The sequence below is a fragment of the Andrographis paniculata genome, unplaced genomic scaffold, assembly GCF_009805555.1.
Source record: "Andrographis paniculata isolate CXL003 unplaced genomic scaffold, ASM980555v1 Contig95END, whole genome shotgun sequence".
Taxonomy (NCBI): Eukaryota; Viridiplantae; Streptophyta; class Magnoliopsida; order Lamiales; family Acanthaceae; genus Andrographis; species Andrographis paniculata.
The window spans coordinates 509,161-523,399 of NW_026137634.1; the positions used below are offsets into that span (position 1 = coordinate 509,161).

Below are 14,239 nucleotides of genomic sequence, written 5' to 3' on the forward strand. Positions count from 1 at the left end.
TATATTTCGTATAAATTTTTTAATTGTCGATAAGTTTATGTAATTTATGTATAAATTTTTATTCACTCATTTTATTATTTATATTTTAATAAATAATAACTAATTTATTATTATATTTAATTATTTTTTATTAGTTATTTAATAGTAAAATTTTTATTATACATTATTTTAATTTTTATCTACAAAATATAAAGTGTGTTCTTATTTTTATATTAATGATATAATTTATTATACTTCACATAAAAATTATCATTTTCAGTAATTTCACTAAACGAATGTATTCATACTTTTCGTTTCAATATAAAATTACATAAACAGATAAGAACATAATAGTAACAAGAAGAAAGTGGGAGGTAATTGAAATTTTGAAAACTACAGGGGATTCTACGCTAAACAATAAAATTTTAATGGACCATAAAGTAATGAGAGAATAGCTCACCATAAACATGTTTCTTTCATTTTCAAAGGTAGTCAAGAAAAGCTTCGTTCAGCCATCGTTCGATCGGAATTCAGCTCTCCACGGAGAGCAATTTCCTCGCCAAGATCCGCTTTCATCACTTGTGGAGCCATCTCGACCTCTATCTGTCCGGCGGAGAACTGTGGATTGTTTGATTTAAAGAATTCGGAAGTCGGACATGGCACCTCCTGCTCAATCTCAGCGATCCCCTTCCCCGTCTCAACCTTCAGGGTACACTTCTGTTTATTTATGTAAATGATTGTGTGTTTTTGCATATTCTTGTGTTTTTTTTACCAGTAGAGGAGTCGGTGAAGTCAAATTGCGGTACAGTAACGTAACCCAAAATTGCATCGGAGTGTTTTAGGGTTCATTCGAGATCACTGCTTATCTGATCAAAGTTCAAAAGTCAAATTTTGGAGACATGGCAGTATAATTGTTTGTGCATGGTCTTCATAACTACGCTGTCAAACTTCACCATATAAATAGGGCAACAACCTATTCTTTAACCTTTGATGAAGAAGGGAAATGTGCCTAGTTTTGGAACTAATTGTTTGGTTTTTATATAATTACGGATCTGTATGTAAGTAGAATAATTGGGTAGGCTTCACAGCATAATTGATGCCTTGTGTAAATTGTAACGCTATTTGATTTTCCTCTGTTTGAATGTTGGTTGGTTGACAGAGACTTAGTGAATTTTATTCTTGTTATGTACTTATGTTTTCATCAGAAAAGGAGAGATTACCGAACTTAAAACCCAGCTTCGCCAGCTAGCAGGTAGCCGTGCTCCTGGTGCAGATGATTCAAAGAGGGAACTTTTCAAGAAGGTTATATCATTTATGACCATTGGGATTGATGTATCATCAGTTTTCAGTGAAATGGTGATGTGCTCAGCAACGTCGGACATTGTGCTTAAAAAGATGTGTTATTTATATGTTGGTAATTATGCAAAGCACAATCCGGATCTTGCACTTTTGACAATTAACTTTCTTCAAAGGGACTGCAAGGACGAGGATCCTATGATTAGAGGTTTAGCTTTGAGAAGTTTGTGTTCACTTGGTGTGACGAATTTGGTTGAGTACTTGGTGGGGCCTTTAGGTAATGGCTTGAGAGATGGGAACAGTTATGTGAGGATGGTGGCAGCAATTGGAGTGCTCAAACTATACCATATTTCATCTTCCACATGCATTGATGCTGATTTTCCAGAACTGCTCAAGCATTTAATGCTCAAAGACAAAGATGCACAGGTTATATTTGCTTCATTGGGCGATCTCCCCGCCTATATAGATAATATGATCCTTGAATCAGATGGGTGTTTGCATTTCAAAGATTAAGCTTGATTTAACTTCATGCTTGATGATTGTTGAGTAAGTGAATAATTAAAAGGCAAAACTGTACAAAATCCATTCGTGATTTCACGAAATTGTGTCAAATCTCCCATACTTTCAAAACTGTTCCCTCGTGGTTTCATAAACTCTGCTTCTAACTCTCTTGACTCTTCTTATTTAACGGTATTTATCCTGTAAGCTCCTAAATTGTGAATGAGTTTCAGAATCTTCATTTTTAAACTTTTGAAATTACAAATATACTCATTCCTTTTATATTTAGCATGTTTTGTCTAAGTGTTTCTTCGGCTTAATTAGGTTGTTGCAAACTGTTTGACTTCTCTACAAGAGATCTGGGGTCTGGAAGCGAGTACATCTGAAGAGGCTGCAAGAGAGAGAGAAGCCTTGCTTAGCAAACCACTTATATATTACTTTTTGAATAGGTATTCATCATTCGAATGGTTCGTTTGGATGTATTTCATTCTTGCAATCTTCGGATCACTTTCTTCAACACTATCTCATATTCAGAATGCACACATGTAAAGAAAGAATAGCTTCTTTAATAGATTGTGAAGTAGAAAAGGAGCGACAGATGACATAAAAGAATCAAGTGAAAATTTAAGATATATTTTTTACATGTGTGCATTCTGAATATGAGAACTATACAAGTTATACAACTGAACCAAAAATATTGGTTAGATTCTATTACCTTTCAGACATCCAGCAATTAATAGATATTTTTGGATTATTCATGTGATATATTTAATCAACTTATGATGCTTGTCATTATATAGTGATGGAAGATTTATATTTTAAATGTCTTTGCTTGATTTTTGTTGTCATTGTGGCTTTTTATGCATCCAGATGCAAGTGTAAATATATTTACCTTTTAAAAAATAAGAAAAAATATATATTTCTTTTTGTGTGGAAATTCTTAATCTGATGTAATGGATCCAGGATAAAAGAATTCAATGAATGGGCACAATGTATTGTTTTGGAATTGGTTTCAAAATATGTTCCAAGTGATAGTGAAGAGATATTCGACATCATGAATCTTCTTGAAGATAGGCTTCAACATGCAAATGGCGCAGTTGTCTTGGCCACCATCAAGGTGTTTTTACATATGACCTTGTCCATGACTGATGTTCATCAACAGGTAATACAATATGTATCATCTTATCAATTTTTTTTTCCCTAAAGGTTGAGATAGTGTTCTCATGGAACTCAGACAAAGAGGTTTTATTTTCTTGGTCGGTATTTCTAGATAGAAGTTTTATCTTTGTCAATTTCTGCTGTCTTTGGTATTCTATAGATCTTTGGCGCTTTCCTCACAGCCTCAAGGTGTGCATTTTAGTAAGCTACTTCATTTTTTTGATCTTTTTCTACTCCATTATCAATTGTAACGCCACTAACTGCATTGTAACTCCTGAGGTTCAAATTCTTATCTTGCTATAAGCGAGGAATTTGATGTTGGCAGCTTGACATTGAATGTTTTATATTTTAGGGTTTTGATATATATATTTTAGATGCCAAAATGCATCCAAACATGAGCATTATTATGTTGACATTTCTAAGTCAAACAGACCCTCAATCCCTTGTAAGTATGTAAATATATGATCTATTCCTCGGCATTACTAGTTTTTACAGAGATGTGGAGCTGTTTCATCTCCTAGATGCATCAGTGCTAGGATTGAAACATTCACTCTTATCATGCCCATCTGATAAAAATGTACTACAGCTATTTGCATCAACGTATTCTTTTTGCTACCAGTCCAGTAAAATTTTATTTTTTTCCCTCCAGGTGTATGAGAGAATTAAAGCTCCTTTGCTCACTTTGGTAAGCTCAGGGAGTCCTGAGCAATCATATGCAGTTTTAAGCCATCTTCATCTACTGGTGATGCGTGCTCCATTTATTTTCTCTTCGGACTACAAACACTTTTACTGCCAGTATAATGAACCATTTTATGTGAAAAAACTGAAACTTGAAATGTTGACGGCTGTTGCAAATGAGAGCAACACATATGAGATAGGTAAGCACACTATTGCAGTGAAAAATTGGTTGATGTGCTAGTTGCACTGCTGTCATAACTAATACGTGCCTGTGTACTCTCCATTCCAGTGACCGAACTTTGTGAATATGTTGCAAATGTTGACATTCCAATGGCCCGAGAATCAATTCGCGCAGTAGGGAAGATTGCACTTCAACAGTATGATGTAAATGCCATTGTAGATCGGCTACTCCAATTTTTGGAAATGGAAAAGGAACATGTAACTGCTGAGACTCTTGTAAGAACTTTGCACTCCAAGATTCTATCCCAATGAAAGGGAACTTTTACCATTACATTATAATTTTGGGGAAGGTTGAGCAAGACTCAGTTTCTTATTTCAGGTTCTAGTGAAAGATCTTCTCCGGAAATATCCTCAGTGGAGTCATGACTGCATAGCAGTTGTTGGGAACATAAGCAGCAAAAATGTTCAGGAACCCAAAGCCAAGGCTGCTCTCATTTGGATGCTAGGGGAATATGCTCAAGACATGCAAGACAGTCCTTACGTTTTAGAAAGCCTAATTGAGAACTGGGATGAGGAGCCTTCTGCAGAGGTAATTAGATGCTGTTTTGTACTTCTTACTGTATTTGTTCTTAAGAATCATTTCCTCATCCACCATCTGTTCATTCACTCTTTGATCTAATTGGGACTTTTCTCTTAAACCATTGCGTATGTTTGTTCTTGGCATCCCTGCGCAATTTTTCATACATTCATCATCATAATCCTTTTTAATAGGCTGAAAACAAATTAGAAAATAGTCTGGTCGGCAATGTTAATCATTTAGAAGACCATCTATTATCGTTATCTAGACTTTATCTGCTGTCAATGAAGGGTATATTTATCATTCAAGCAATGCCCTTAAAAGACAGACAACACTGGCATTCCCTCTGAGAGCATTTTAGATGGCACTGTACTGTAAGTAAGTTCTTTCAGTGGCTTCTATACGGTGCTTACATGACTATGGATATCTGAGATTGTAGTACTTTCTTTGTTCCCTGGCAGTACATTGATTTCCCTACAGAAACTAGTTTTATAAACATGCACTAGAGATCTTGTGAAACTAAAAAAACAGCATTGAAACAATCACCACTTGATTGGGCTCTTTCCATCAGAACATGTCAACTTGTTCATCAATTCACTAATACAGTAGATAATCGAACTTTATGGCTTTTTGCAGTTACCACCTGTGTTCTTATAATTTAGATTGGCTTGTTATCATTTTCCTTTGACATTCACATATCATCTGGTATTTAATGTAATAAGATTCTTGTTCTGCACAGGTCCGTCTGCACCTTCTTACAGCAGTAATGAAGTGCTTCTTCAGAAGGCCACCTGAGACTCAAAGAGCCTTAGGAGCTGCTCTAGCTGCGGGTCTAGCCGATTTCCATCAGGTCTGTCTTGTTAACATGACACAATATGTACAGTAGCTTAGCATCAGAGCATTTCTGACATGTATTTCACCCCCCAGGATGTTCATGATAGGGTGTTATTCTACTACCGGCTTTTAAAGCACGATGTTGCTTTAGCTGAACGCATCGTAAATCCTCCCAAACAAGCTGTTTCAGTCTTTGCAGACACCCAAACAAGTGAAATTAAAGATCGCATCTTCGATGAGTTCAATAGTCTCTCTGTTGTCTACCAAAAGGTATCTCCTCTAACGCCTAGGTGTCTGGTTTTTGCAGATGAACTGATTATCCCCAAAATTAACACAAATGTCTTTAGATCAGTATTAGAAAACACATTTTTTGCATTTTCAAACCAAGCAAACTAATTAAGAAACTGTGCAGCCATCCTATTTGTTCACCGATAAGGAGCACAGAGGGCCATTTGCATTCTCTCAGGAGCTTGGTGATTTGTCCATTGCCACAGAGCCTGTAGATACAGTAATTGCAGCGCAGGGAGTCGAGGCAAATGACAAAGACTTGCTACTAAGTCTTTCTGAGAAGGAAGAAAGCCACGGCTACGGTAACAATGGTTTGGAATACAATGCTCCTTCCTATGATGCTTCTACAACAGACTATTCACAGGGTCACTTGGACCTAGTATCGCTCGACCAACCATCTACGGTGCACATGTCTACTACCTCTGCAATCGATGATTTACTCGGGCTGGGAATGTCAGTTCCTACTTCTGCAGCTTCCCCTTTGCAGCTCAACGCCAAAGTATCTATAGATCCCAATGGATTTCAGCAGAAATGGCGCCAACTCCCTGTATCTGTATCTGAGGTTCGCCAAAATTCTCAACTTTTTATCATTTTGGATTAAAGTAACTGCATTTGAAAATGGTCTTGGATCTCATTCGTCATTTGCTTTAATGGGACTAATTACGATGTGATACTAAAATGCGTGTTTGTGAAAAGTTGACATGCAATTGGTCTAAAATGCACGCGGAAATGTCATCACGTCTTAAAACCATTAAAGCACCCACAAATGAGATATTCAACTATTTTCAAATACCATATTTAAAGGGTAAATTGCATCGCACCCCTCGTGCTTTATTATAAATGTACAAAATACTTTGTGCTTCATTTATTGCGGAAAATTTCTTAATATTATATGAAACGAAGGGTTATCAATTATTTATTTAATTCAAAAAATGTTATTTAATATATTTTATTCCTTTTATTTGTATTAGGTGCGATCAACTTTGTGCATTTATAATCAAACACAAGGGAGGGGTATTATGCAATTTACTTCTATTGAAATGATCAAAATGATAATTTTATGACAAATAGTTGCGACTCTTTTCGGATTATATGTTGTAAAGTTACATATACGAGAATTGTATTAAATCTATTGTGATTCTTTCAGGACATTTCTATCGAACCACAAGGAGTGGCTGCGATGACGAATCCACGGGCACTCCCTCAGCATATGGAGAGCCATAATATACACATTATAGCGTCGGGAGGTCAAGCCCCGAATTTCAAGTTCTTTTTCTTTGCGCGGAAGGCGGAGGGGTCGCCGGCGGCAATGTATCTGGTGGAGTGTGTGATAAACTCGTCGTCTTGTAAGGTGCAGTTGAAGATCAAAAGTGATGATGAGAGCACATCACAGGCATTCTCAGATTTGTTCAAAACAGCCCTCTCCAAATTTGGGGTGCTTTGAAATTGAAGTTGAACTTTCCAATCCAATGCAATGCAATGCAATGGTTTTTAAGTTACTCACTTTTGAATTTTTTAAATTTTAATTTTAATTCTAATTTTATGAGGAATAAATAATGGTTTGGTTTGTTTGCATAGCTTTTGATGTATGTTTGTGATTCGAAGGAGCTGCTCTGTTCTTAGCAAACTAATGTACATTTTTACTGTACAATGCATGCATGATGAATCTAACAAAGTAACAAACATCATTTGAGTGCTTTTATCCAATAAAAATTCACATTTTTTCAATTAATATTAAAAAATATATATATATACTCGCACAATATATTTATTTTTAGTTCATTTTAAAAGTAGATATTTGTAAAAATAAAATGATCTCTATATTTAATACTATCTCCGGTTTAGAAGGGGTGTAATTAGTAAATAATTAAAAATGTATTAGTTAAAATAATTATTTATATTATAAATAATTATAAATTAAGATTAAGATAACTAATTAATTTAATTAAAATTTTAAAAAAATAAATTAAAAAGTTTAAAATGAAATTAAAGTGTGTAATATATATTTTTTTTAAAAAAAAGTGATATGATATGTGAGACGGACAGAAACGACAATATGGAGGACGTAGTGAGGGAGTATAAAATATACTTCAAGCTAAAAATATTAAACAAATACTATTATATTTTTGAAAAATAAATACTTTACTTATTTCATTTTTGTTTTGCTTTTATGTTTTTACAATGTTTCAAAGAATAGGTATCAATATATCATTTTAAAGAAATAATAAATAAATTATGTATTGTGTTGAACGTAATTTTATTTGTTAATTAATTTATATTTATTTATTAGTTGTTAAGATACTATAATTAAAATTATATATCATCCGCTTGTATGAAGAATATAATACATTTTTATCGACAAAATTGATTTGAATTAAGATTTCCGTAGCATCCACTCAACTTGTTTGAAGGTATGAAATTTTTATTAAAATAATATTAATGTAATAATAAAATATTTTTTTCCCCAGGAACGTAGAATTAAAATAGCCTCAAAAAGAACACAAATAATGTAGTTTTCACTGCTCTTGTAGACAAAATCAAGAAAATGACAAATATGGTATGCCAAAACCATTAACTAACTTTGTCTTCTTTGCAAATAAATCACTGAAATCAAGCAAGAGATATTGTATGCCTAGTTAGATAGAATTCAGACAGGCTCGAAATACCGATAAACTTACGCGCCGATGTTGGATGCCTTATTAAGTATAACTCCTTCATATTTCACCTGAAACCACTTCATTGCATCTTCCTTAGTGACTCTATGCTGGATTCCCACACGGGATTTGCACCTACGGCGACGCCCTACACGGTAGCCCGGGCGCTCCAAGACAACATAGAAATCCATACCATAAATACCCGTTGAAGGGTCATATCTGGAGATGTAACAAACCATGTTTAGTTTTGGATAAAATACTTAAGATATTGCTACGAAATCCAGCTTATATATATATATATATATCAATTGTAAATAAATTATATGCTATTGGTAGGTTAGGAATCTTTCTTTTCAAGAATGCAAGTCGAAAAGTAACTAACATTGGAGAAATTGGGTTAATTCAATCATTTAAAATACAACCCTAGAAATTAGAGAAACCGGGATACGGATGCACTTACTTGATTCCAAGATCGATGTGTTCCTGAATGCCAAAACCAAAACAGCCGGTGTCACTGAAATTTCGTCTCAGCAATTCATATTCCTTCACCTTCAGGCCACTTTCAAGGAGCTGCATTGCCTTATCACCTCTCACAGTGACATAGCATGCAATCTTCTCATTACGCCTGATCCCAAATGACCTCACAGTGTACCTCGCTGCAGACCACATAAATAAAAAGACACGTTGGTGTTGGCCACTGGACAGTATACTTTTTTCTTTCTAATTACTATGAACTAAACTATACGTAGTGACCCAAAAGAAAGTGTCACCCCGTGAATGCAGCAAACAAATTTGCGCAATAAATACATATCCTAATCCTTTATCGAATGTTGAAATAACAAACCAACTTTACATGACAGTTTTCCCGTATAAGATGACAAACATAATATTGATTAGAACACTATTGTTTAGCAAGTTTAAGTCAAGTTTTTCTGGATATATTAATTGGTGTATATGTCAAAAGCAAACATCTATGATCTATCAATGAATATTTCATGTAATGCGACCAAATTTCGCCGCAATCCATCAAATTCTATGATATTAATATTGACAATCCTTCCATCAATTTAATAAAATTAAGCATTTACATGCTGGTAAGCACTCTCAACAAACTGAAAAACAATATCTTCCTTGCACTAAACACTATACTAAAAATTTTAATTGCAATAAGGTTGATTCATCATCGCCAGCATTCAATTAGGGTTAAAATTCCGCAATTTTTTTTTTTTTTTCTATCTGAACTAAATAAAATTGAAATCATTAAAGAAATAGGGAATATTCTCAAAGAATTACCCTTGGAGAAAACAGGAGTTTGGCCGCTGAGTTGCTCCAACACCTAAAAAAATGGTAACCTTTATTACACAAAATTAACAAATATAAGAACAAAATCAATGCATAAATGATTCCGGAGATCGCCAGGCGCAGTGTTTGGTTGCAATTGCACCTTAGCAGCTCTGGTGAGACGATCACCACTTTCGCCGACCGATATGTTCAGAACCAGCTTCTGAACCTTAATCTCCCTCATTGGATTCGACAGTTTCTTCTCCGATGCCTGACAATGAAACAAACTAAAATCAGTGAGAAAAAACAAAAAATAACGCTTCAATAAAATCTCTATTGAGATTTGAGAAATACGAATCGCGAGTACAGTAATAGAAACAGATGCAAACCATGACGCTGCGGAAGCTGGCGGTGGCGGCGGAGGCGCGGCTGCGTTAGGACTGGAAGAAAATTATCTGAAAGCCCTATTGAGAAGTAGACGACGAATTAGGGTTTTATGCTTATACCGTTTAAGGGTCGAATACAAAATAAGCCCAATCCATAACCCATGACCCTATTCATACCCGCAATCTGAATACCCAAATAGAGACCCAATTTCAGTTATCCAGTAAACAGGGTTAGCCCATTATATTCTAACCCAACTAACGATTAGGCCCATTAAAATAAAAACAAGTCTGGGCCCAGCTCTAAGTCTTTCTGTAGGCCCTATTGTGATAAAATATTTATTTGTTTATTTAAAATATTATTCTTCGAAAGGTTAAAGCATCGCTATTGTATTCAACACTTACTTGCCTATTAAAAATATTGGTGTGTTTAGGGTTTGAATGTAGTAAATTTGATTTAAATTTTGTATTTAAATACTAATATGATATTTTGAGAATAAAAAAATATATAAAAATTTAGGGGAGATAAGTTCCAATATTGTGTTTTTAAATTTATTTTTTCATTTAATTTTTTACTTTAAAAATACTTGAAAATATCTTTTAAAAAATATTAAATTTGGTATTGAACAAGATTATAAAGTTTATAAAAGATAAAAAAAGGTGTGTTTGTTTTTAAAGTTCACATTATTTTTAATAAAATTATATCTCAAAATATAATATCAAACATATTATATTATATTGATATATTATTTAAATAAAAAATTCAAAATCAAACGCATTCGAAGTATGTTTGGATCTGGTACGAAAGTTTAAAATTTATAAAAATTTAAATTTAAATGATCTTTTATATCGTTTAAATAGATGTTTGATATAATATTTTGAATGAAATTTATTTTTTATATATTTCAATGAACACCTCAACAATGATTGTATGTATTTTTGTATCTGTCATGAATCTACTTTTTTTTTTTTTTTTTTCATCGAGTGCATTTTGAAAAATGTCACTACACATAAATTATATACATCGATCGATTTGACAAATGAGAGGCGGCCCTCCATGTTCCAATATCTTTGGATTGCGATTACTTTTAACATAAATATGCATGCAAGAAAAGACGGTGTCCATGAAAGTGACCATTCATCGCTACTCATCAAATTTGTTTCGATTCATTTTTTTAAGGGCATGTTTGGTTTGTAATATTTGATTATTTTATTTTATTTTTTGAATTTCTTCGACCACTCATTATCACAGTCTTAATGTCGATCTTTAGATTATGTTTCCAAAAGACTAGTTAATCTTTTATAGTAAACATACGCTAATTCGACAAAACTAGATTATGTTCCCTTTTTCCTCTTATTCTTAAATATCTTAGGTTTATTAATATTTAATGTTTTTAAACCTTTTTTTTTTTTCATTTTTCTTTTTATAAAATTTGTGTTCTACAAAATAATGTGTATTATTTATGTTTAACATCAATTGTTAATAGTTTATAAAACTGAAAATAATAATAAATAAAATGAGAAAAAATAAATGTCTAATTTGTATCCATATATACATGTCTACAAAAGACAAGTAGAAGCTCTAATTACATTTATAATTCTTACAAATCGAATTATGTACAAAAATAATCATTAAAATTCGAGTGTAGTAAACATAATTAAGATGCACATATTGAGGGTTTGTTTGGTTGTAATTTAAAATGAAATTTTGATTTGAATTTTGTTTAAATAATACTTTTATTTAATGTCTATATTTTGTATATATATATATATATATACATAGTTTATTGAAAACAATTAAAAGTAAATAATATCATTTTCGATTTGAAAGCACAAGTATCAAACACACCATGAGTGTACATGTGTTTTGAATTTTATTTTCTTTGAAAGTGTTTAGATGAATATTTAAAATAGATATTTTATTATAATATATATTTTTAAAAAATAAATATTTTTATAATAGATGGTAAAATTAAACAAATAGATAAAAAGTCTATAAGTTTTTATTTATTTATTTTTCAAATTTTTACTATAAAATCTTCAAGATGACACGTCCTATAAAATTTACATTGTTTTGTCTTATAAAACACACTCGACTATTATTTAAACAAAAAATTGTAACATAAAATGCAAAGTAAATAAAATATTTTTTTCTTTATTAAAAAAAAACACTAAAAAAACATGGAAAATATAATGGCAGGCTTGAAATAATTTATGATATTTAGGTAGGTGCACTTTTCATCTTTATTTAACTTTAATGGCCACGGGAGAGAGAGGGCTCAGAAATTGGAATCTGGAGATTCCTAACATGCACTCCCAATAAAGAATCTTCCCAAATATATTCTCAATCAATCAAATAATTTAAAATATATAATTAAAAAATTAAAATTCAAAATAAAATTTGAGGAATTTATAAGGTAAGTGAAGTCCTGGCCAAGTGCACCACTTTACACACATTCTAATTTCATGAATACATCAGACATTAGTGCCTGCAGATTTCACCGCAACATTTAATTTTAATTAATTATATTTTTATTTTTATTTCAATTTCATTTTCATTTTCATTTTAATTTAAATATTTGTCACAAATTAAAGCCTCAGTGGCAATGGCATGTTATGTTTGGCTGTCAAGTCAAAAAGTGTGTGAATCTTGTGTTGATATTTTTGTCGCTTTTCACTGCTATAAACAGTTATTTATTTACAAAATATCAGATATAAAAAATTTAATTTATTATCATATTTTTTAAAAAGAAAAAAAATAAATCAACATAAATAGGGTTTACGTCGTTTTTTTTTTACCACATTTTACTACTATATTTACACTACATTTCATAATTATACTACTTTTTTTTTATATAATTAAACAATTTTTCATGGGTTTCAATAAAGAAATATATATTTCATCTATCCCCATATTATATTATGTTATATTTCATACTCCTCAGTCATTCAAATTTATGTTCACTTTTCTTTTTGGGGTTGCCATTGAAAATATTCTCGTTTTCTTTTTAAGTAAAGAATTAGTACATTTTTGTACTATAAAAGAAAAAATTAATAATTATTACTCACTTTTATTAAAACTCGTGTCCGATCAAATAAACACATATTTGCATGACAGAGGGATTATTACTTTTTTCTTAAAAAATTATACATTTTTGTTATACTTTAAATTTTTAAATTTTTTAAAATTTTTATTAACTAATCAATTATGTTAATTTTAATATCAATTTACAATTATTTGTATTATACTACAATTAATTAATATTTTACTAATATATTTTTAATTCTTTACTAATTATACTCATAAAATTCGAATTGACATTATAAATTTTTATTTCTACAGTAACGGTCACATTATATATATTAATCAAGACATAATTTTAAATATAACTTATAACCACTTTCGTTTACTTATAAGTATATATACTGTATACATATATATACATATAATAATAATAATAATAATAATAATAATTGGTGCACTATGGTAAATATAATAGTGGTATATTACTGCATGCTGAAAAATTAGAAAATAAAAAATAAAAGTAATAGTGGAGAAAGTACAGGCATGCATGCTGTTGTCATGATTGTATATAATTCTTACCAAAAAAGTTTTGCATGTTCTGCTCCTAGCCATGCAATATTAATGTATTTTAAATAATAATTTTAATAACATTTTTCCCCTTATAATCATTTTCTAATTATTCAGATTTTCGAAATAAATAGGATTAATACAAAGCCCACAATCACTAAAGGGTCTATTCACCTTGTTTTTTTTTTTTTTTCAAAAAAAAATAAAAAATGTTAAATATGGAAAATCAATTAGTAATATAAAAAATACTAATTTTTTTGTGAAAAAAATAATATAATGCTATATTATATAAGCGAATGTAAATAATATATTTTAGTATAATATTTATCGAAAATTCTGTAATTAGGAAATTGCTTGGTGAACAAAATATAATATAATGAATATAAAAATATATCACCATGTGTTCTTTTTGGGTGTGCATCCAGAACTAACATTATTTATTACAATTTTAATAAAAATATATTTTTTATTTTTTATTTTTATTAAATATCATGATATGCTTTTGGTAACAAAAATTTGCAGAACATAAATTGTACCAAAAAGCGAGAGAAAAAAGAATCATAGTTAAAAACCCTAAAAATAACAAGAATTTATATTGTAAATAATGATAAGTTAGGAGTTAAATATCAATATATATATATATATATATATAGATTTAGGTAACGCATTTGTGTAAGAGCTATCTCACAAATTAAATAGGGAAATTTGTTCACTTGTTTGTTTGATTGCTTTTTAATATTTTTAAGATAAATAATTGTTGAATGTGTGTTTATATATATATATATATAAAGTGAAAATTATGTTAGAAAAATACAAGTAACAAAACTCTAATTTCATATAT

The 14,239-nt window shown here is 30.9% G+C and overlaps 2 protein-coding genes across 2 annotated transcripts; one reads left to right on the forward strand and one right to left on the reverse strand.

The window, feature by feature from the left end:
* Positions 1–449: 449 nt before the first annotated feature.
* On the forward strand, positions 450–7,077 carry LOC127243355 (beta-adaptin-like protein A). The gene is made up of 11 exons (XM_051263329.1): positions 450–688; positions 1,185–1,701; positions 2,098–2,222; positions 2,737–2,935; positions 3,581–3,809; positions 3,899–4,065; positions 4,169–4,378; positions 5,106–5,216; positions 5,294–5,470; positions 5,613–6,050; positions 6,636–7,077. The coding sequence occupies exons 1-11, from the start codon at positions 636–638 to the stop codon at positions 6,930–6,932; spliced, it is 2,523 nt and encodes an 840-aa protein (XP_051119286.1). The 5' UTR covers positions 450–635; the 3' UTR covers positions 6,933–7,077.
* Positions 7,078–7,984: 907 nt separating this feature from the next.
* LOC127243652 (60S ribosomal protein L11) lies at positions 7,985–9,935 on the reverse strand. Its single transcript, XM_051263776.1, has 5 exons — positions 9,813–9,935; positions 9,587–9,694; positions 9,436–9,478; positions 8,603–8,798; positions 7,985–8,361 (listed from the first exon to the last, which is right to left on the reverse strand). The coding sequence occupies exons 1-5, from the start codon at positions 9,813–9,815 to the stop codon at positions 8,163–8,165; spliced, it is 549 nt and encodes a 182-aa protein (XP_051119733.1). The 5' UTR covers positions 9,816–9,935; the 3' UTR covers positions 7,985–8,162.
* Between the last annotated feature and the right edge of the window lie 4,304 nt (positions 9,936–14,239).

Bases quoted from the DNA above. Each gene is read 5' to 3' on its own strand.
- LOC127243355 (XM_051263329.1), top strand. From the start codon at position 636: ATGGCACCTCCTGCTCAATCTCAGCGATCCCCTTCCCCGTCTCAACCT. The intron at 2,936-3,580 runs GTAATACAATAT...TTTTCCCTCCAG, and splicing joins TGACTGATGTTCATCAACAG to GTGTATGAGAGAATTAAAGC. The intron at 4,379-5,105 runs GTAATTAGATGC...TGTTCTGCACAG, and splicing joins ATGAGGAGCCTTCTGCAGAG to GTCCGTCTGCACCTTCTTAC.
- LOC127243652 (XM_051263776.1), bottom strand. The intron at 9,479-9,586 runs GTGCAATTGCAA...CCATTTTTTTAG, and splicing joins GTCTCACCAGAGCTGCTAAG to GTGTTGGAGCAACTCAGCGG. The intron at 8,362-8,602 runs GTAAGTGCATCC...TTACATCTCCAG, and splicing joins CACATCGATCTTGGAATCAA to ATATGACCCTTCAACGGGTA.